This window comes from Sorex fumeus, unplaced genomic scaffold (genome assembly GCF_029834395.1).
Source record: "Sorex fumeus unplaced genomic scaffold, SorFum_2.1 ptg000009l, whole genome shotgun sequence".
NCBI classification, from domain to species: Eukaryota; Metazoa; Chordata; class Mammalia; order Eulipotyphla; family Soricidae; genus Sorex; species Sorex fumeus.
The window spans coordinates 22233095-22257095 of NW_026606066.1; the positions used below are offsets into that span (position 1 = coordinate 22233095).

A 24001-nucleotide genomic window follows, 5' to 3' on the forward strand; every position below is an offset into this window, starting at 1 on the left:
AGCTATGCAAAGAGGCAGTTATCAAATGCTCCCAAGTCACACTAGGTCAGCAGCTAAATGTGATCATGAGACTATAGGAACTATTCAAGAAAAGGTATTGAGAAGCCAGGAGGACTGATCCACAGTTGGAAGCTTGTCACAAGTGGGAAAGGGAGAGTAGGAAGGAATAGAAAAGGGACCACTGTGATAATGATAGCTGGAAATGACACTCTATTCAATAGTTGAGTACTGAAAGTAGGTAAAGGGATATAAATGATAACCTTATAGTACCTGTACCACAAACCATAATGACAAAACAGAGAGAGGAAGAGGGGGGGGTGGTATCTGCCACAGAGACAGACTGGAGTGGGGAGTGGAAGGAGGAATACTGGTCTCTTCGGTGGTTGGAAATGTACACCCATAAAGGGACAGGTGTTAGAACATTGTATGACTGAAAACAAATCATGGACAACTTTGTAACTTTATTTCACAGTGATTTAATAAAATATTTTAAACAAAAAAGGTATTGATAATTTTTAAGCCCCTTCTAAACTAGACTACATTCACAAAAGATATGGGCAAAGTCTTTGGAAACACATGACCCACAACTCCATCCATTGAAGAGAGATTTGGTCTCCGCCCAGTGCCACAAAAAGACTGACTCACAGAGTGAGTCCTCACACATGCTGGCTCAACAGAAGCTGGCACCTCCTCCTCAAGAGGATCAGTGTGGTCAGTCAGCCTGACACAACTCTTCCTTCCCCTGGCACAGCTGGCAGCAAGTCACAACATTTGCGTCCCAATCCATTCATACTCAGGTAACCAGGGACTGGGTTGGCCCTCTAGTTCTTCATTTCTCATGTCAGTTTTTCAATTGCCTTTGATATTCCTCATGTTTATAAAATTATTCTTGAAGTTGTTGTTTTGAAACTGTGGTCAACTGTTGCTACTTGTTTAAAAGTATATATTTTAAAAAGCAGGTGGTGGGCACTGGGCTTATTTCACCCCAGAAATAATCTGTTACTGGGAAACTTGGCTACAATCTCCCTGGTCTCTAGTGTTCTTTAGTAGCCTAGAGTCACAATTAAATCTATATCTAGCTTTTCTATAACTATTTGATGTCTTCTGTGAATCATATCATTTAGTTGGAAACTGAAGTGGGAAAGTCTAAAAAGATAAACATCTCAGCTGTGTTTCTTGCTAGACAGCAATTTTTCTCTTCATTGTAAGTCTTATCTGTTGACTTTCCAGTAGTATCAGATGCCTATGTGGGTGGGTGGTCACACATACACTTAACCAAGTGGGAGAAAAGGTGTTATAAGCCTATAAGGAAGCAAGAAATTTAATCACACAGTGCAATTTGATTACTGGAAATTGAGATAGCTGCAATAAAATTTATTTCTACATGTACTCTTCAATTTATAATCCAGAGGCTAGCATTCTACAGGGAACTTCAAGTCCAAAGTCTGTTTTCATTTTAACTGTTCAATAGCAGGAAAGGCAGAAAGTTGGGAGAAGGACTTCCCTGCTCTTACGCCTGGCAGCCCTATTTAGAAGCTTTATGAGGCTCTCTCTAAGAATTGCTTGTTTGATTTTTTCAAAAATTTGAAGTGAATAAATAAAACAGGGTTGTAATTAGTTCTAAAATTCCCTGCTACACTACCTGTATCAGAGTAAGGATTGTGTTATAGGAAATATCCACTGGCATATATTAGGTTCTCAAAGAATATTTTTGGATAGATGGCTGTAAGAAATGAATTATGTCACATTTGTATGACATTCATTGAGATTTAGAAAATGTGTTCATCATTTAGAACAAACATACATGTTTAAATACAAGGAAAAAATCATTCTCACACATTTCTAATGAGGGAAAATGGGAATTGGTCTTGAATTCCTTATAATACATGTTCCTTTGTTCTGGCATCTTCTTTATGAACTTCAATATCTCATTCAAAGTAACAACAGCTGAAAGAAATAGACAACGTGTATCTAGATATACATTTGCCCAATTTTTCAAGTTTTCTTGGAAGCCTCATATCTCTTACTATAACTATATGAAAGGTGAAATAGCATGCTATTAGCAACTTTTATTTATTCAGAGGCCAGAAGTCAAATACCCAAGGCTTTACAATGACCTTGAATACTTACTGTCAGGGACAATATTGGCAAAGTAGTCAGCCTAGAAGACAGCATCTAATTAATTTGCAATTATGGATTTTATGGTAAATTTAATTTTTTTGAGAGGAGGCAAAAGGAAGGCAGATATATTTCTATCCATAGTACTGAATATTGACAGAATAAATTCATCAGATATTTCCTTGGTGAAGAGAAGGCTGACAGAACTCTGCTAGGGGAATGGTTGAATGAGTTGCCAGAGAAAGATCCCATTAATACATGCCTCACAGTCTTGCTACACAAAGTACACGCTGGATACTCCAGGCCATCTTCCTCCCACAGGAAGCAGAATTCACAGCCATATAGGTAATGGAGAAATATCTCCAAGTCCTTGAGTGAGGGAATTTATGTTTCTATGATATTTAATTCTATCTGCACTGTATCAGTAATGGATCACAAATATTGTTGTTATTGCTATCAAGTTGCCAAGAGAGCATTTATTGATTTAATTTTTTTAGTTAAGATGACACCGAATTTCATTTTTCAATAAGAATCCCAATGGATTTCCTCCATTTCTTAAATATCTTTAGGTTGCAGGAAGACCAACTTGAACTTCTTTTTAGCCACAAGGTCGTATGATGTAGTTTGTGACATTAAGTGTAAATCCTTGTTTATCTTTTAAAAAAAAAGGCAGCAGAAATTTTTAAAAGGCCACTTAAAAAGATTTTTTCATGCTTCAAGAAAACATTAAAAATAAAAAGGAATTCAGTTAAGCAAGTTTACAATAGGAAAATGTTCAAAAGATACACATGTATGGTCTGTTGCTACTATAAAGGAAATGAGTACAAGAAAACCACAGGACGAGTGTTTTAGAAAGTTGTTGCTAAACACTTTCTATTTGATGTATTTTGACTAACAAATTAGTTGTTGATTCAACCTAAACCAAGATTGCAACAAGTTAAAAATAAGTAAATATTTTATAAACCCCCATTATTGTGATTAGCTAGGTTTAGTATTACTGTCTAAAATAAAACATTTAGTTGAATTATGTAGAAATAGCTCAGTTGCCAAGGAGATAGAATTGAGAAAGAACTCTATATTTTAAAATTATATTCACAAAAACATTTATACACCATTTTCCATTCTTTTTGTTTGTAACTGTGTCATTAATTTTTAAGAGCAGAAGAAAGTGGAGAAGTAAAATCAAAGGATCTTATTTTGCACCACTTAGTAGGAGAAGCAGTCTGTAAGAGAAAAATTTTAAATGTGGAAGTAAGCAAAACCACCAATCAAGTTGCAATATTTTCCTATTACTGTAGAAAGGAGGTTATTTTTGAGAATGTCATGCCACAAATGAAAGGGAAAGTTCTCCTTTCTTGTTCCTTTGAATTTTTGTGGCGTAGTAAAAAATGTTTGCAAAGTAATTTTATTCCTCTTATTGACTGAAACTTGTTTATTTTTTTAGAGATCTCCCTCCTCTTTTCACACAATGTAGGGCTCTGAAATCAAATCTTAGTTCAGTTGCCTAGCAAACGACCATATAAGGCATAACTTCTTGGCTCACACAAGCAGTGTGACAGTGAAATGTAGTAAATATTACTTAAATTATTTGGGGAGGGGGCATTAGGTGACATTCCAAGCAGTGCCCAAGGGGTCATGGAGCCATTTCTGGTGATACTGAGTCAACCAGATCAGAGGTTCCAATACTTAGGGTCTGCAGTGCTGGGAGCTGCCAAGGCCAATACCCTGTGGTACCCAGGACTAAACCAGTGACTCCCATGTGCTTCTAACTTCTCTTGTAGATTCCCAGTCCCAACCTGGAAGACCTTAAAGATTTTAAGTTATCGATTGCTCTTCAAGCCCTTGTTCTCCCTTGAACACATATCTTGCTTGTCTCTGTTTTTTGCTTGCCTATTTCTAATCTGGAGAATCCTGTGTTCTATCTTGAACAAGTACTTTTCCTTTTCTCTCTCCTCACAATCACGATCACGATCACAATCATCCATCATTTTGTTGTTCATCGAATGCCTCAAGCAGGCACCAGTAACGTCTCCTTCTTCCTACCATGAGATTTTAAAAAGTGCCATATTCAAGGCTCTTTCAGGGTTAGGAGAATGAGACCCATCATTGTTACTGGTATTTGGCATATTGGGTACGCCACGGGGAGTTTGCCAGACTCTGCCGTGTGGGCAGGTTACATTCGGTAGCCTGCCAGGTTGTCTCTCTCCTCACATCTTTTAAATAAGTTTCGATAAAAACTTTGCTTCATCAAAAAAAAATGACCTAAATTGTGTGTGTTTTCAAAAGTCTGGCGGCATTCTATCTCTTTCGCTGCCCACGTTCGGTGGTCTCGGGTCTCTTCCCCAATCCCGGGGAGGCGGAAGGCGATAGGTAGGCAAAGGAAGGAATGAGGGCTAGGCTGGTCTGTATCAATTGTAGTTTATTCCAATCTTCACTCCCCTTCTGCTTCTCTCTCTCAAGCCTGAGACCCTCTCACCTCTCTCACTTCTGACTCTGCTCTCTAAGCTTACAGTCTTAGTTTATATAGCAATCATGTAGGGTGGTGACACAAAGGTGGGTTGAACATTAAAAATCAACAAAGAAAGGTAAGACCACTCTTTGAGGAGATTAACTCAAGGATAAAATCTCATCTAAAGAGATTACTCTAGATTACTAGGAGATCCGCTCAAGGGTGGGATCCCAACAAGGTGTGTTCTCTCCTCAGCTAGTAATTTACTTAAATAGTTGTAGTAAATCTACTTCCAATATTTCTAGCAATGTCATTCTGTATGAGCAGAGTAAGAGATATAAACTTACAGTTTGGTTCTTCTTGAGGACATCTCACTATATATTCCGCAGTCCTCAGGCCAGGTTTGTCTTCCTAGCCCCAGCAGGGTCCTAGTCTCATCGTTACCTTTGAATCATGACAGCATTTGTCTATGATCATGCCCTCAACTTATAGTTGAGTGACGCTTTTGCCTGGCCTATTTCGATGCCAGCATAGGTTACAACTTGCCCTGGTTCCATTCAGTCCCTTGTTGGGACCCTGCTTTTGGGGTGCTAGGAACTAAGGACAAGAGAGTCAAGAAAGCAGATGCCCAGAAGTAAATATTATTCTGAGTCAATCAACTCCCAAGTTACAAAAGCATAATATTAACTGTCTTCCTGTGTCCATACAGAAAGGACATTGCTTAAAGATAAACTATGTAAAAGACATAATTTACAATACAAGTTCAGTGTCCTTAGAAGGATCTGATCTTACAAGCTAACAGAATCTGATTAGGGAGAGAAGGTGATTAGCCGATTGGGGAGGAGAGCACAGAGAAGAGTTTACAGATAAATACAGAGGAATGGGAGTGGCTCAGGAGCACTGTGATGGGTGTAACCAATAAACCTAAGCTCCCTGTGTAATCACAATTATCATCATTCTTCTCCCCTGATAATTCAGAAGACTCAAAGACTAATCCTGTTACCACCAAATTCTGAGATCATTGGAAATTCTTTCTTGTTCTTCTCTTTCTTCTTTTCTTTCACAAGCTTTATTTATGAAATGCCAAGTAACACACAAGGCATCTGTAGTGTCAAGAAAAGTCCCACAGTCCAGTCTCTCAGGGTTGAAGGTGAATCAGATGGCAGTAGATTCAAGAACAGAATAGAAATTTAAAGCATAGATGGCGGAATATGATGGAGTAGTTGCAATATGATCAGTCCAAGAAGAAATTGTACCCTTTTAAAATTTTTTAAATTTTATTTTCATAAGGATGTTCACATTAATTGGTTACATTCAATATTTTAACACCAATCCCACCACCTTTACACCCATTACACCTTCCCACCACCATTATTTCAAATTGTATCTTGAATTTTAAGAAATTTTATCTTGAACCAGTTAATCATTTCTGAATTTTCTCCTTTTTTATATAAAACAGAGATTATTTTATTGTGAGTTTTAAGTGGCATATTTATAAATCCTAGCAGATGGGCTAACTTGTAAGCACTCAGTAAACCACAGTTGTTGTTACCTTCCCTACCAGAACTGGTCAAATGACCATCCATGAGATGTAGATTTTCTAGTAATTTATACTGAATTGTACTGAACTAACTGAGCATGTCCAATAAAGAGAAACCCCAAAAGAACTTGAAGCGATTTCAATTCAAAACTCTCAATCAAAATTTAGGCCTCATGAATATTGTGAGAATTCTTTGAGTTATTATAAACTCACCAGTGATATTATATGCAAATTTGTCTTTATTTCCTGCTTCTTATTCTTTTGATGACAGAGACATTTAGTTCGATATTAGAAACTAATGCTAACAGAGCTGGAGAGATAATACGGCAGGTAGGGTTCTTGCCTTGCACAGTCAGCATCCCATATGTTTCCCCCAAGCCCTCCAGGAGTGATCTCTGCGCGCAGAGCCAGGAATAAGTCAGGTATGGCCCCAAAACAAAACAAACAAACAACAAAAAGAAAGTAGTGCTAACTACAAAAGAATAAAATTAACATTCATATGTAGCAAAACTTTTCTAGGGTCTGTGAGATCATGTAGGGGTTAAGGTATTTGCCTTGTATACAGCTAACTGCTGTTCCCAGCACAACTTGATCTTCCAAACACTATTGGGAGTGGCTCCTGAGCACAGATCTGGGCGTATCTCCTGAACACTGCCAGGTGTGGTTTCCAAAATTTTAAAAATAAATATTTTAAGCCAAAAAAATTAAACTCTCATTAATATGACACACCAAGTAACCAATGACTGAGTTTCCAGGAAAACAGTTCTGGGTACTGTGATGTCCTGGACCACCAAGTCAAGTAAGCTCCAGAAAGTTATTCTCAACTGGGGGGGCTATTGGTCCCTCAGGGCACATTTTACAAAGACTAAAAACATTTTTGTTATCATAATGGAAACAGGTAGAGCTTCCAGTATGTAGAGAGTAGAGGTCCAGTTAAGCCTCCTGCATATGCACAACAAGTTCCCCCCACATCTCAAGTCATTATCCAGGACAAAAGGCCCAGAACAAGTCCTTAGCATGAGACACCCAGTCCTAGATATGAGGGGTGCCCAAAGCAGAACGGAAATGACTGATCATGTTGATAAGTTTCTTCTTATCATCTTCCTGAGGACAGGCAGTGAGTTACTTTATTTCAACAGGTTCTTTCCAAGGTAGCTATTTTACAATAAGGAAATGGAGGCAAAGAAAACATAAATAATAGGCGCACTGATGATCAAGATACTAATCTTAAGCCTCTGAGCCTGCCTGATTCTGAGGTCTGTGTGTGTGTGTGTGCATGTGTATCTGGGTGTGTGGTGTTTTAATAGTGTGTGTGCATGAGTTTGGTGTATTTGTGGTGTGTGTATTAGTGATATGTGTATGACTGGTATGTATATAAGTATGTACATAGTGTGCATAGCTTCGTGTGTGTGTGTGTGCGTGTGTGCGTGTGTGTATGTGTGTGTGTGTGTGTGTGTGTGTGTGGCCTTAGCTCTTGCTTCCTATATTTTTACTGGTTAGGTGACTAGTATAATTTTGGCTCAAGAAAAATATTCATGAGCAGTTCAAAGGCCTTACACTTATGGCAGCAAAGGCGTTGAAAATCTGTTTTCCTCATGCCACTCATGACTTTAATGATATCACAGCCACTGGATGAAGAAAAGACTGTTATATACTCATGAGTGAGTATACACAGTAGAAAGATAAACTGGAAAACAGCTGAGCAAGTCTATGCAACTGAGGTAAATACTCTGAATACCTGGATTTGGGAGCAGGCAGTCAGTCATGTGGAGTGACCACATGGGGCAGAGTAGAGTTAAGGCAGCCCCATTAGTTGCTGTAACTTACTTCTCTAGGATCAACAACCCCTTGGTCATCAATCAGCTTCCTTGTGTAGATCATTTTCGTAATCATTCTGACCAAGGACTGCCATTCAGAGGCATTCTCTTGGGTTAAAATACTATTCATGGTCAAAGGCATGTGTCAGTTTGTGACCCATCTCTTTAATGATCTAAAGGAATGTGAACCCCAGAATTTGAAAAAGAAACAATCTTTGGCATTAGGACACACTGAAAGTTTCTAGGTCAAGGTTGGAAATGCTGAGATTTAAATTTAGGTCAGGGTACTAACATCTAAATGACCCTTGAGACAGAGGTAAACCTAATGAGGACAGCACAATTTTTTATGTGACTCAATCCTTAATAACTGAAAGGCTTCCCTCTGCTACTCACTGGACTGAAAAGAAGGTATGGAGGAAAAGGAAGGAAGTAGGAGTTTGAGGGGGAGATACAGAAGACAAGGAGGATACAGGGAGTCTGACTATCTAATTTGAGTTTCTTGTTCTTCAGTTATTGTGGAGGTAAACTTACCAAGTGGTAACTAAACGAGAGCATTTAGAAGAAATAAATAAATTCTTGGACTCCTATGACATTTCAAGGCTAAACCAAGAAGAAATGGAACACCTGAACAAACATATCACTATAGAGAAAATTAAAATAATAATCAAAGGTCTTTCCCTAAACAAAAGAACAGGCCCAGGTGGATTCTTTCATTAGTGAGTTCTTTCAACCCTCTAAAGAAGAGTGACTGCTGATCCTTTTTTGGTTCTTTCAGGAAATCAAAGAAACAGAAATAATTCCAGTTTTTATGAAGCAAACATTACCCTGATACAAAAAGAGAGAACTACAGCCTGATAACGCTGATGAACATAGATACAAAAATCCTTAACAAAATACTAGCAAATTAAATCCATCAACTCATAAAAAATCAGACACCATGACCAAGTAGAATTCTTCCCAAGGATGCAAGGATGTTTCAACATATGAAAATCAAAGAAAAACTATCAATATAAGAAAAATAAAATGATCATGTTAGTAGATGCATAGAAAGCATTTAACAAGATTTATTACCATTAATAATAAAAAATAAATAAAATGAGAATTGAAAGAACTTTTCTCAACATAATCAAAACCATTTACCACAAGCCCAAAGCAAACAGTATGCTCAAAAGGGAAAAACTAAAGCCTTCCCTTTAATATCAAGCACAAGACAAGGTTGCCCACTCTTACTACTTCTATTAAAAATAGCACTGGAAGTACTTGCCAGAGAAATTAGACAAGAAAAAAAAAGATATTAAGGTTATCTTGATAGAAAAAGGAAGAAGTAAAATTTTTACTATTTGCACTATTTGCAGATGACAAATATTTAGAAAACCTTAAGAACTCTACAAAAAAGCTACTAGAAACAATATATTTGGGGCTAGAGTGATAGTACAGTGGTAGGGTGTTTGCCTTGCATGCAGTCAACCTCGGTTTGATCCCCAGCATCCCATATGATCCCACGAACACCGCCAGGAATAATTCCTGAGTGCAGAGCCAGGACTTAACCCCTGAGCATCGCTAGGTGTGATCCAAGAAGAAAAAAAAACTTGGAATCAGACAACCCTTGGGATATAGTTAGACTAGAAAAAGTACCCCATTCCTTTTATTATTTCAGTTCTGCTTTGGGGCAGGGATTGGGGGTTGGGATGGAAACACCTGAAATATGGTGGTGGAAAGATGTAATGGTGGTGGGATTGGTATATCAAATATAACCAAATACTGTGAACTACTTTATAAAGTAAAAAATATTAAGAAAAAAGAAACAATATATTTGTATAGTGAAATAGCAGGCTACACAAATCAATACACAAAAGATCACAGCTTTTCTAAATGTAATAAAATAGGAGGGAGAGAGGGAGAGAGAGATTTTCAAAAATCCCATTTACAATTGTACCTCAGACCCCTGTCAACTTCACTATGGTCCATCTCTCTTCCATTAATTTCTCTATTAGCTGGTTACTTTTTCATTACTTGCTTTACAGGGAGAGGGACACACTTGGCAGAGCTCAGGGAATCACTCTTGGTGGTGCTCACAGGACCATAAGGGATGCCAAGGATTGAACTTGGCTTGGCTGTATGAAAGCTAGCACCCTACCCACTGTACTATTTTTCCAGCTCCAAAAGTTATCTTTGCTTTTAAAAAACTACTTTCCCAATCAAATATAAATTAATGTTTTAATGCAATTAGTGATTTATCTTCTTAAATGCATTAAAATATCAAGTTCTTCCATCCTGAGTTATAATGTTTTAATAGTTCTAACTTGAATCTTCTTCTAATTTTGAAGGACAATATATTCTCCAATTGTTCAAGAAAGGAGTGTCTCTGTCACACATAAGAACAAACATGCTGTTTTGGTTGTTAGCCCTTCTCATCCTCTGTGGCTTCTTGTGGAATTATAAAGGACAATTAAAAATTTCAGATATTACTGATAAGTATGTTTTCATTACTGGATGCGACTCAGGCTTTGGAAATTTGGCAGCCAAAACTTTTGATAAAAAAGGTTTTCATGTCTTAGCTGCCTGTCTGACTGAATCAGGATCAGCAGCTTTAAAGGCAGAAACATCAGAACGGCTTCACACAGTGCTTCTGGATGTAACAGACCCTGAAACTGTCAAGAGGACTGCCCAGTGGGTGAAAAACCAAGTTGGGGAAAAGGGTGAGTGACCTGAGAGTGGGAAGAAAGGACATTCTGGTGGGATAATTAGAGCTAAGGTGTTTAATTTTAAAGTCTTTAGAGAATGTCTCCTAATATCCTGTGGTATTCTAGACACGATTAGAGAAATCATGGAATAGTTTCTGAGTTGTTTCAAGTTGCAATCTCTCTGTGTGCATGAGAGGCATAGGCAAGTTATCTTCAGTCTTAAGTCTCAGTGGGTGGACTTAGAGCCGAGATGGAGATATTTACTTTCCTGGTCATCTCCTGTGAAGTGTTGCTTCAGCCACAAATACATCAAAAAGACAATGGGAGCTAAAATTTATAAAATAACAAGAGCAATACTCAATTACTATCTGAATACCTGAGACACCTTGTCCACTACAAATTTTTCTTTCAATGGGAGAGGGCAAAAATGGCCTGAGATATTCCAAATGGAATCCCGGCAACCAAGATCTTCCACAAGTAACCCCCACCCCCCCGTATGCGGGTTCCAGGACTGAATCTCCAGTCCACATGGTGGCAGAGGAGCTGGACTGCCCCTCCCCTCCCTAGGGCCCTGCCCACCCAGTAGACTGGCTATCACACTCGTAATTTGCCTCCTGGTGCCATATTAGTACACCAACAGCCCTGACCCAGAGACTCCCAATTGAATTCCAAAATGGATTAGTGTCATACAGAGATGTCTCTGGAATCCAACCATTTACAATCTAGAAATTTACATTTACAATTGTGGCCATATGAGCTCTCATGATATTCAAAATGAGCAATGGAAAATAAATTATCTAACGTCTGCCCCTGGCAGGTAGGCTTGAATGGTGTTGGGAAATTTTGAGCAAAAACATAATGCCCTCAACTCAGAGCTCCAGGCAGCGGAACCATTCTATTGTTTTGTTTGCCAGAAAGTGTACCCTGTTAGGGTCTCCCATCTAAGTTGGAAATATTAGGCATGTGCAGGACTACTAGAGTATTTTACAAACAGTAGCACACAATAAATTCCATGCATGACTATCTCTGTATTGGGTTTTATTTGGATGACAAATTTGATCTCAAGCAAATCAGGAAATTCTGTTAAATAGAATGGGGTAATTTCTTCACAGAAAGTTATCTGGTGGATAGCTCATGGTAATTTGATGAATTAAGTTCCTGTCTTTGGGGAGCTGGGGGTGTAGCTCATTGGTAGAGTGCTTGCCTTGCATATATCAGGCTCTGTATTTGATCCCTGGCACTATACACAGCACACAAATTTTTTGTAAATTTTTCTTTCAAATTTGGTTATATTTGTATTAGTAATTGAGTGCTTATAGAACTTTGGATACGTATTTTAAGGTCTCTTAAATATTTAAAATCACAGTCTCACTTAAATTTTAATTAAAATGTTATTATAGGAAAAAACATAATGCCCAAAATTATAGAGAGAGTATTGGGGAAATTGTCTGCCATAGAGGAAGGGTGAGGACTGGGATGTGGGTGGTGGAAAATGTACACTGGTGGAGGAATGGATGTTCCATCATTGGATGGCTGAATCTCAAACATGAAAGCTTTGTAACTCTATCTCACAGTGATACAATTTAAAAAAAAAATAATGTGGAGTTCATGTCCAATTCAATCAGCTTAATCAATGGCTAAACAACTAGCAGTACTCCTATATTATTTAAAAAAATGGACTGAGAACTTGAATACTGGTATTTTATGGTTGAATTGGAGCCATCAGACAGTCATTCTGTTTTAAGTTCTATTCACATGACTGCATTCTGAATGACTGGTCTTCTCATGGCTTGGACAAAATCTGAAAAATTCCCATGGGTGAAGATATTTTCACAAAGAAAAAAGTGTTACGATTTTTTAAAATCACATCTTCAACATATAGTTGGGACTCTGAACCTTGAAATCAATGATTTGATGACTCCAGATAATTTCAAATGCTTGAATATTTATCTTTAATGATATTAAGTATTTTCTACAATAAAATTTGCCAAGTGAAGACTGAGGAGATAGTAAACAAGCATTAACACATATGCCTTGCATCTGGCTGACATGGTTCAATCCCAGCATCACATGATTACCACCTCAGCCCCCATGGAGGATCCCAACAATCCCATGTTCTCTGGCCCTCATTACCTGCTGGCTCAATAAACAAAGAATCACAGGATTCTGACCCCAGGATTCCTGAGCACTTCATTCCCCCATCAAATAAGCCAAGTGAAAGATTACACTTTTTACCAAAAATAAACTTTAAATAAAATAAGCAAACATTACCCTGATACAAAAAGAAAGAACTGCAGACTGATAACACTGATGATCATAGATACAAAAATCCTTAACAAAATACTAGCAACTTATTAGTGGGTGAGTGCAATAACAGCATGCGGAGTGCTTACCTTGGACACGATTGACCTGGGTTTGATCTCTGGCACCACATATGGTTCCATCAGCAATATCAGAAGTTATTCCTGAGCTCAGAGCCAAAAGTAAGTCCTGAGCACCGCTAAGTTTGACCCCAAAGCACACTAAAATGTAAATAAATGCAAAGTAGATTGGTGTTGTTCTTTGTTCATAGAGAAAAGTTGACAAATATTTTCTGGCACTGTGATTTAGTGTAGGGAAAAAAGATTCATTCAATCCACATGTGAGGTTAAAACACAAAAAGTCTCTTTCTGACAGGATTGGTACTTGACATTGAGAACCAAAAAAAGTTAAGTGTGAGAGAGTTTACAGTAACAGAACTTCAACGATTTTTATCTGAGCCTGCCACCCTCTCCACTAACACTTTCCCCAAACTGCCAAGTGTTTCAAAGCAGAAGTGGTACTCAAGGAAAATATGGCTTCATTGTGCAAAGCAAGTGTTGTTTCTGCTACGGAAGCCTGAGTACCCAGCACCTTCTGCCACACTTCCCTTCCTTCCTCTCTCTTGTAGGTCTCTGGGGTCTGATCAACAACGCTGGCATTCTCGGGGTTCTGGCTCCCACTGACTGGCTGACAGTGAATGACTTCAGAGAACCTATCGAAGTGAACCTCTTTGGCCTCATCAATGTGACACTAAATATGCTTCCCTTGGTCAAAAAAGCTCGAGGGAGGATTGTCAATGTCTCCAGTGTTGGGGGTCGGCTTGCATTCTGCGGAGGGGGCTACGTCCCATCCAAATATGCAGTAGAAGGCTTCAATGACAGCTTAAGGTAAAATGAACATTGTCACGTTAGGAAATACTAGCTTCTAACATTTATTGAAGACACTTGGTTTAGTGCTTTAAATTATTCCCAGTTTATAGATGATACTGCTGAAACTAAGAAAGATAAAGTATCTTGCCCCTGGTCACCAGCTGAAAAGTGATAGAGCTGCATTTGAACTGAGGTCTAAGTTCTTTTACTTCTTCGCATTGATGTATGATGCTGAGAGAGGCAACAAATTTGTATTCAACATGTCCATTTGTTAAACAGCTAAGAAATCAGAGAAATTAAATCAGGGTAAGCCTCCCCATTGGTGTTACTGCTGACTGTAAACACAACAGTACCACATCATCTAAACCTTCAGTAGAAATTATTTTGAAAGATAAATGTAATTGTCACAAAATTATGGCTGTTTTTTTTCCATCAATTCTAAAATCTGTAAGCAAATCTCCATGCCTCTAAGAAACCTCCCTACCCCATCCCCTGGAAAAAACAGGACCAAAAAAGACAGTTTTTCTCTGATGGTCCCTCTGCTTCCAAATAAAACTCAGAGGGCCAGAGCGATAGCACAGCGGGTAGGGCGTTTGCCTTGCACGCGACCGACCTGGGTTCAATCCCCGGCATTCCACATGGTCCCCCAAGCACCGCCAGGAGAAATTCCTGAGTGCAGAGCCAGGAATAACCCCTGAGAATCGCTGGGTGTGACCCAAAAAGCAAAAAAAAAAAAAAAAGAAAAAGAAAAAGAATCTTCCAAATAAAAGTCAGAGCAAGAAGGTTCTAATCAGAGGTGAAGAATTTGCTATTGGAGATTACATTGATTACATAGATTTTGCTGGTGGAATTTTAGAGCTCAAAACAAAGAACCAGTTTAGCAAAAATTCTTGATTCACTAGTCTCAGACATGGACTTGGGGGAATTTAAAATACTTGAGGTAGTAAGCTTTTTGACTAATAGTCATGCTTTTTGCCAGGCTTGAGGGTTCTCAGTTTTTGTATCAAACCTATTTTATACAACTTATTCTTTATCTTCTCTTTATAGAATTCTAAATATTGGGCCTTTAGTTTTGTCCCTTGGATTTCTAAGGCTCTTATCAATTTGTAAACAGTTTTCTCTCTGAAATTTACATTGGACAATTTCTAGTGCTCTGCATTCACATCAACTGAGTTTTTCCAGCACCATTCTACTACTGAATCCAATGAATAAATATTTCATTTTGGTGTTTGCGTTTTTCAAGTGTGAAATATCATTTGATTCTCTTTATAATGTTTTAATCTTTTCCGAGTTTTTTTAACTTTACATTCACTTCAAGAGTGTTTTTCTTTACATCTTAGAACATTTTTTTAATAGCAGTTTTAAAGACTGATGTTTAAAACATTTGTATTTCCTCAACATTGACATCCATCCATTGTCTTTTGTAACACATTAAGATATTCCTAGCTATTCAGGGCTGGAGCGATAGCACAGTGTGTAGGGTGTTTGCCAAGCACACGACCAATCCGGGTTCGATTCCTAGCATCCCATATGGTACCCCAAGCACCGCCAGGAGTAATTTCTGAGTTCAAAGCAAGAAATAACCCCTGAGCATTGCCAGATGTGACCCAAAAAGCCAAAAAAAAAGAGATATTCCTAGCATTTTTGTGCCAAGTAATTAATATTGCATGCTAAATATTTTCCAAGAGTATCACACCCGCATGGCAAAGATGGCAAGCTAACTGTGACATGTTCAATATGCCAAAAACAGTAACAAGTCTCACAATGGAGACATTACTTGTGCCTGCTAGAGCAAATCGATGAACAACGGGAGGACAGTGCTATACAGCGCAGTAACTTTGGATCATATTAAAATTCTATGATAAATGTGGAGAATGTGATATCTGTATTTCAGTAGACATTTGTTCAGACCATTTATTTACCCATCCTTCTGTGGAAGGCAGTTCCATGAGCAAAGATTCCACAATACTATTCCTGTCTTTCCACTTTTGCAACACCAAATGGTAACCTGGATGTGAAAGACAATCTGTCTCAAAATTAATTCTCTAAGTCAGGGCCACACAGTCTACTGTACAGTGCACGATGTTATGCTGCATTCCCTGCCTCCCTCTCTGTAACCCTCTGTATTTTTTCTTGTTCCTTGAGATTACCCTCCAACTAGAAGTTACTCCAATTGCCATCTTCTTCCCAAAGAGACCAAGGAATGGACTAGTCATGTGATGGGAGAAAGACAAAAAACAATGGAGTTTCTTCCCGTCATCTTATTAAACTTATTAAACTTATTAAACTAAAATAATAGTAACTCTTATTAAAAAGGAAGGTTCCCTCTTTCAGATATTTAGGCAACTACAGGCACTCATTTTTCTGTGGCTACCACCACTGCCATGGTCGCAAAGTTACCTGAAAACTGGACTATTAAATAACAAGAAAATAAAAAATAATTTAAGAAATAGGAATTTGCCCGATTCTTCCTGAAATTTGAATTCGCCTAGCATAGCCTCTAGCTCAGAAAATGGGCTTATCCTAATGACATCTCTATTTGTAAATGATGTTTTTCCTTCCACTTCTGAGTATTTAATTTGAGTACAAAATAGGGGGCTCAGGGTGGGAGTAAAATAAGAAACATACTGTTGGTTCAAACTCTGATCTTCTCCTCCCATTTGTTTTTTAACATTTACACTGAAAGCTCTTTTTTAATTTTAATTAGTGAATCACCATGGGGTACAGTTACAGACTTACAAGCTCACGCTTGCATTTCAGTCATACAATGATTGAGTACCCATCCTCTACCAGTGCCCATTCTCTACCACCAATGATCCCAGTATCCCTCCCATCACCCCCACCCCATGCCCCACCACCCCATCTCTGAGGCAGGGCATTCCCTTTTGTTCTCTCTTTCCTTTTGGGTGTTGTAGTTTGCACCAGAGGCATTGAGTGACCATCATGTCCTATCTATAGCTGCATTTGGGTCGCATCTCCCAACCCAAGCTAGTCCTCCAGATACCCTTTACTCGGTGTTCCCTTCTCTCTCTGATCTGCCTTTCCCCCCAGCATTTGAGGCCGACTTCCAAGCCATGGAGTAAACTCCTAGTCCTTAACTCTACTATTCTTGGGTGTCAATCTCCCATTCTGTTACTTTATATACCACAGATGTGCACTGAGAGTTCTTAAAAAGTTTGCTGGATACATTCAGTCCAGGATTGGCAGCAGCTCTTTAATAATTTTTGCACCTACCTTGTAGTTCAGTAGGAAACAGAGGTTTGTGTGCCTGTTTGTGTAATCTGTTTCACTAAAACAAGACCCATCACTATCAGATTGAAATTCCTAAATTGCAAGTGATTCCATCAGTAAACATCCTAGCAAGAAATAGAGGCAGATTACAATTGGGCACATAGGGACTAGAGAGGCAGTACAGGGGTTATGGTACTTGTCTGGCATGTGGCTGACATTTATTTGACCCCCAGCACTGAATATAGGCCCGCAGTAGGGCCAAAATGATTCTTGAGCAGTCAGGTGTAAGAAAGCCCCGATCACAGTTGGGTGTATCCCAAAAGAAAATGGATGGTAAAGAAGGATACACAAATGTCGAAGTAATGTAGGGAAATTATCAATAGCAGTGTGATGTCTGGAGCTGAATGACAGCAGAAACCTTTAATCCATAGGAATAAATGTACAACAAGAAAGGGCAATTTTCACACCTGAATACATACAAACTGTCTTCCTTAAGGGAGTTAAGGGAGAAAATGAACTGACAGGAGGAATAATGACTCAGTTTTTTCAACACTGGTCTCCAAATATACTGTACCCAAAGATATGAAAACATAATTAATACAGGTTAGTCTCTCAGGGTCTCTCGGGAGAGAGAAGGAGATAGGAGGGCAAACAGAAGATGTTTGTGATAAAAAGAAACAAAATTATATTTAATATTATTATTATTGTTATTCATTTTATTTAATCAACTCATAATTATTGGAGGCACAAGTTATGATCTATACCATCGATGTATGTTTAGGCTGCTACTGAAATGTCATATTATTTCACTGAGATTAATAGAGATAGAGCAACTCCATTTTGCCATTTTATGTTGCCTGGTTTGGTTCTTACAAGAAATAAACACAATATTAGAACAATGTTTTTCCTTTTAATTTATTGGCAGACACTTTTATTCTCTCTTTCTCTCTCTCTCTCTCTCTCTCATTTTATCTCTCTTTTTTCACTTTCTCTCTCTCTCTCTCTGTCTCTCTCTTTCCTTTTGGCATTATGGTTTGCAATGCAGTTACTGAAAGATTATTATGTATATCCCTTTACCTAATTTCAGCTCTCAATTCTTGTTGAAAGTGATCATTTTTAACTATAAAACAATGTTTTTCAAACACTAATGTGCATAGGAATCACTGGAGAATCATATAAAAGAGCAAATTCTGGTTCAGGGTTCTGGGATAGGCCTGAGTTTCTCCATTGTCCCCTTGATTGCCCTGTGAGATTTGCAATGCACTAGGTATACTACACCTGAAAGTATACCTAGTGAAATCAATAAGAAGTGCTTCTTTCTGAATCATGCAGCTGATGATAGAAATGGTGTTGTACAACAGGCATTATCGTTCAATGGCAGCAACCAGCAATGGAAGGGTTTAGGGGTATCAATCAAAAGAAAGCTGTAACTCTTTTAGATTTATATTTTCCAACCAAGTATGATGGTTTTATACTTTTTGTACCTACCTGACAAGTTTTGTTGACTGACTTAAAGCCATTTATCCTGCAATTAGATGCTACTTTCATGAATGAGTGAGGAAAAAAGTCTTCCACTGAAGTGCTAAAAGGTTAACTCTACTGTTACTTTTTGAAATTCAAATGAGATCAGATGATGAGTAACTAAAATATAATTAAATTGAAAACAACCTATTTTATTTTAATGCAAGCAGTATTCCTTTTAAAATCTCTCAAGGTCAAGATAATTTGCATTTTTCATGAAAATACTTAAAATTAAACAATAGGAAATTGCTAGAAAATAGAACTTAAGATAAATTGAATCACATTTAAAATTCAAAGGTAGGGAATTTAATCATCTTATGAAGATGTTTTCTGTAAAATGAATATTCCTGGTGAAAGTAGAAATTAACTTAGGCCATCATTATTCATATCCTGGTTCCTAATATGCTGTTTTGCTTTAATAATGGGCACCAAGAAACCCCTATAACCTGTTACCTAGTGAATAAAAAGACTTTTGGTTTAATGCGGTGTCATGTTGTAACAGCTGAGCACCATCAGGAGCAGATCATTTACAATGGGAACTGTCACACTATGTCCTTCAGCCATCCCCAATTGTAATGCAATCTTCATTACTAGAATGGAGGTTAACTAGTTCAACCAGGCCAATCATTAACCTATTACACCATCATGTTCCTTAAGCACAGAGAAGAAACCTGTCTGGACCCAGAGTACTTGGTAGCCTAAGGAAAATATGGCAGTGGGAGAACACTGGAGTCCAGCTGATCCAATCAATCCATTTCCTATTCTGCCACTACCCTAGCCCTTTCTGCACTGTCTTCACTTCATTGTTCTCTGCAAAACAATAGGGAAGAACAAGAAATTCCTTTCTAATGAACCTAATTCTTCGTTTTCATGGAAATATTCCCAAGGAAATGAAGTAAATGGTCACCCAATTAGCACATATTAGGTAACCAGACCTGTATTAAACATTTTCAATATTGTTATGTTGTTGTTGTTTTTCTTCCACAGACTGGACATGAAAGCTTTTGGTGTACATGTCTCATGCATTGAACCAGGAATTTTCAAAACAGGACTGTCTGATCCAGCAGAGTCCATTAGAAAAAAGCTTTCCCTCTGGAAACAGTTATCACCAGATGTCAAACAACAATATGGAGAAGATTACATTGCAAAAAGTGAGTTTGTGGGTGAATTCAGAGTCCTCTGGAATTTATTGTCTTGCATGCATAAAGGAGTAAACATAAATTTCCTTTATTTAATTTTTGGTTTGGGTGCCACACCTGGTGTGGCTCAGGGCTGACTCTGGGCTCAGGGATCATGCCTGTCAGTGCTCAGGGGATCACATGAGGTGCCAGGAATCTAACTCGGGTCAGCTGCTTGCAGAGCAAAAACCTTACCTGTACTATGGCTCTGTCCAGCAAACATAAATTTAAAAATAAGGTTCTGGGACAAGATTGCTCAAGTGGCGGAGCACATGCCTAACAGGTGTGAGGTCTTTCATTCAATCCCTAGCACTGCATACCTCTCTATTATTGGCCCACCCCAGCACGATCAGGTGTAACCTTGGTAGCCCTCAAATATTGCTAATCTGAGAATTGTACTACAGGGTAAAAGCACTAAACCACTACACTAGAGCACTGAGTCAAGCATCAATGATTCCTCTTCATTCTAGTATTATCTTGCTTCTCTGAGATACTTATAAATATTTATAACATCCCAAGTTCTAGACTAAGAGCTGTAGTGATTAGCAGAGATTTGGAAACATCCAAAATCTTAGACCAGGTGTGTGTATATATGGACAGAAGCCCATGGTCTTTATTTCTGCATATGCATCCTATCCTTAGTAAGTACCAACTATTAACTCAATATTGCTGAGATTTGTGGAGACTACAAAATATAAAGATTCTAACTCTTGTCCTCAATTCTTATTTGACTTAGCGAACAACAAAAGTAACCAAGCACAACTATAAAACAATGAGACTGAATAGCAAGCTAGAACATTGATCCTTTACTTCTTAAACATAATTCACCATCCTAGAAGGTGTGGAATCATTGCCCAATAAATCCAGATAGGAAAATATCGTTGTTAATAAAGAAATTTGTATGGAACAAATTGGTATGAATAAGCTCTAGAGAACTGGAGGGAAGGATTGGGTGGAAACTTCCTGGAGCAGGAATGCATCGGAGGCATAGAAGGAAAAAGCAACATAAGTCAGACTGAGTCATGGATGAATGACTAATGCTAAATATCAAGTTATGATGATTAACGTAGTGTGACATTTACCATGTGCTTGTCACCATTCTAAGTGATTCCTACTTAAAATGCCCAAATAAGTCTTCTGAGGTAGAGATATCTCTTAATTTTTAGAAATAGAGGCACAGAGATAAAAAACCAAAGCAGCATAGCTGGTAACAGGTAGCAGGAGAGTGAGATTTGCACCCAAGCATCCTAGCCTGGCCTTTTGCTTAGGGTTCCCACAGTATAATGTAAAAAAGGCATTAGGGATCTGGTAGAATTTCCTGTGTAAGTGCTTTACCAACGTCTCAAACTCTCTAGTCCTGATTAGTCTGAGTCGCAATTGTTCACTAACTGATCTCCCAGTATGTGCCAATCAGGTCCCCACCAACCTCTGTCCCTCAGACCTTGCTATGGTCGTGCTTCATTTATGAGCTTGGTTAGACAGTAAGTGAGTGTGGGTACAAGATCAGGAGTTTTCAAGGTGGAGCCAAGAGTCAAGTCATATGCTTTTGGGGGAGGATTTTTAAATGATTGATCCTTCCAGCCACCAACCCAACTACATACATACACACACACACACACACACACACACACACACACACACACAAGCAAGAGGTACATGGTCTTCTATATCAACTAGAACGTGAGGTTTGAGAAACCTGCCAGCACATGGGGGAGGATGGAAAAGCTCCCCTGCTTACAGACCTTATAGACATCATGAAGTACATTTCCTTTATTGCCTTAAGTTTTGCTTCCTGGACCAGCACCATTTGCTTCAGAGGTGGAGACCAGAACAAGCCTCTATCAGTTTACAATGACCACCACAGAGAGCTATTAATCACTCACTTGCACTCACCTATGCTGCTGATTCTAGTAGGTTCAGAAATAAAATTCCTCACTTAAAAAATGCTTTCTCTGTTTGACATTGCCATAAATACTTTGCAAATTCCTTTGGATAAATATTGCTCTTGCATCTCAAAATTATTCTTCATTTTGGCCCTGAAACAAGTGTTCTGTTTCAGAAGGCCTGGAGCCCAATTTTGCTGCAATTGTTCTATTAGAATTTTTTAATATAAGATTTAGGCCTCAGGGACCCAAGTAATAGTACAGAGGGTAGGGCACTTGCCTTGCATGCAGCCAACCTAGATTTGATCCCTGGCAACATATATGCTCCTCAGAGCACCACCAGGGGTAAGTAATTCTTGTGTGCAAAGCCAGAAGGAATCCCTAAGCATCATTGGGTGTGGCCCAAAAAACAGAAAAAAAACAAAAAAGACTTGAGGCTCAGCTAGGCTCACTGGAAAGTATAGCATAAATGCAGTAAAAGTTCAAAGTAGCTACTATAAAGTGAAAGAGATTCACTGCATGCAAGAAGAGGAGAAGTGATTCTGAGTACCACATGGTCCCTGAGCACCACTAGAAGAAATTATCAAGTACAGAGGTGGGAGTAGCCCCCCTAGCCCCCACATCTTGGCTGGCCAAAAACCAAAATAAAAGTGTGACCAGTCCTTATTTCTTATTATTAGGTAAGGCTTTTCAAGAAACTTAGGGCAAGTGGGGTTTGAAGTTGAAATAAATATTTAAATTGTACATTTTCCCTTGAAAAGAAACTACCTAGTATGTTTTAAGAGCAAAAGCAGGATGCTGTAAGCCAAAATACCTGCATCGTGAAAAGTATCTCAATTCATTCCTCAATCATTTCAATTGCCTGAAAATTAGGATACTTTTAAATTCCCAAGTCAGATATTTGGAGATGAATTCCTCGTTATTCATTGAATTACAAGGAATATGGCTTGAGGGCACACCCATGCACCAACACTTCCCCCAAACACAATACTCCCTTCAAGTAAGTTAGGAACCAAACCCAAATTTTTTCTGGGTTTACAGAACTTATATAAATCATGAAGTACATTTCTTTCCTTGCTTTCAATTTTGCTCCCTGGACCAGCACCAACTGCATCAACTTAAAATTTGATCAAAAATGCAATTCTTAGGCCCCATTTCACAGTTGTCTTAGATATCAGAGTGGAGACCAATAGCTTGGATTTTGTCATGGTCCCAATGAGATTCTGCTACCCACTCAAATCTGAGACACATTGCTGCCTCCTTTTCTGAGGAATAAATGAAATATCATCATCATGGGCCTCAATGATGATAACAAATTGAACATAATGTCCACAGTGCTTCCTCCCCTTCACACCTTAGCCTCACACTGTTCTTTCACCCTTCATCCAAAGAGTAACAGTTTCTTGTCTCCTTTTTACAGGTGTAGACAAACTGAAAACCACTGAGACCTTCATGAACTGGGACCTCTCCCTGGTGGTGGCATGCATGGAGCACGCACTCACAAGTCTCTTCCCCAAAACCCGTTATGTTGTTGGGAAAGATGCCAAGACTTTCTGGATTCCTCTGTCTCACTTGCCAGCTGTTTTGCAAGATTTTTTATTGTTGAAACAAAGAGTAGAGCTAAATAATCCTAAAGCAGTGTGACTCAGCTGGTCATGCCTGCCCTAGGCTATGAGATGGGCTAATTTCATCTGCTTTAGATTTCTTTTATCTAATTCTTTTATCTTTTTTTTTATCAAATTCATTTGTAAATGAATTTGAGGCATTTGGTTATCTTGCTGGAAATGAAGGATTAGAACACAGTTTTATAAGCTTTTATTTTGTTTTGTTTTGGACTAGAAATGAGCTCAAGGGTTATTCCTGGATCTGTGGTCAGGAGTTTCCCCTGACAGACGAATCTCCATGTATGGTGCCAGAAATCAAGTTGGTATTGGCCATATTAAGGCCTTATGTAGGCCTTATTATGCCTTATATAGCCTTAATGCCTCTTCTATCTCTCTGGCCCCTGTTCTGGAAGTTTTGATGGGGGTGGGAGGACAAAAAGAAATGAAAAATGATTTGACTGATGTCAAGTAGAACTGGAAACAAGAGATAGGAAAAGAGGTCAAGAAATAAGAGAATTAAGAAAAAAGAAACAAATATAAGTGAGAAGGACCAGAAATATAGTACAGGAGTTGAAGAAGCCATTTGAGTTGCATACAGCCAACCTGGGTTTGACCCCCATATATGGTCCTGTGAGCACTGCCAAAAGTGATCCTTGAGTACAGTGTCAGGAGAAAGCCCTGAATACAGCCAGGTATAATCTAAAACAAAATAAAAACTGAAAAAAAAAAAGGGAACTGTGGGGGGAAAATAACCACAAGAAACATCCCTTGTCTACCATTTTCTCAACACCCACTCCATGGAGTGT

At 38.5% G+C, this 24001-nt stretch overlaps 1 protein-coding gene across 1 annotated transcript; it reads left to right on the forward strand.

Annotated features, from left to right (window-relative positions):
* Positions 1 to 714: 714 nt before the first annotated feature.
* On the forward strand, positions 715 to 23235 carry DHRS9 (dehydrogenase/reductase 9). Its single transcript, XM_056110231.1, has 5 exons — positions 715 to 797; positions 10252 to 10623; positions 13538 to 13796; positions 19518 to 19681; positions 23012 to 23235. The coding sequence occupies exons 2-5, from the start codon at positions 10311 to 10313 to the stop codon at positions 23233 to 23235; spliced, it is 960 nt and encodes a 319-aa protein (XP_055966206.1). The 5' UTR covers positions 715 to 797; positions 10252 to 10310.
* The last annotated feature ends 766 nt before the right edge of the window (positions 23236 to 24001 follow it).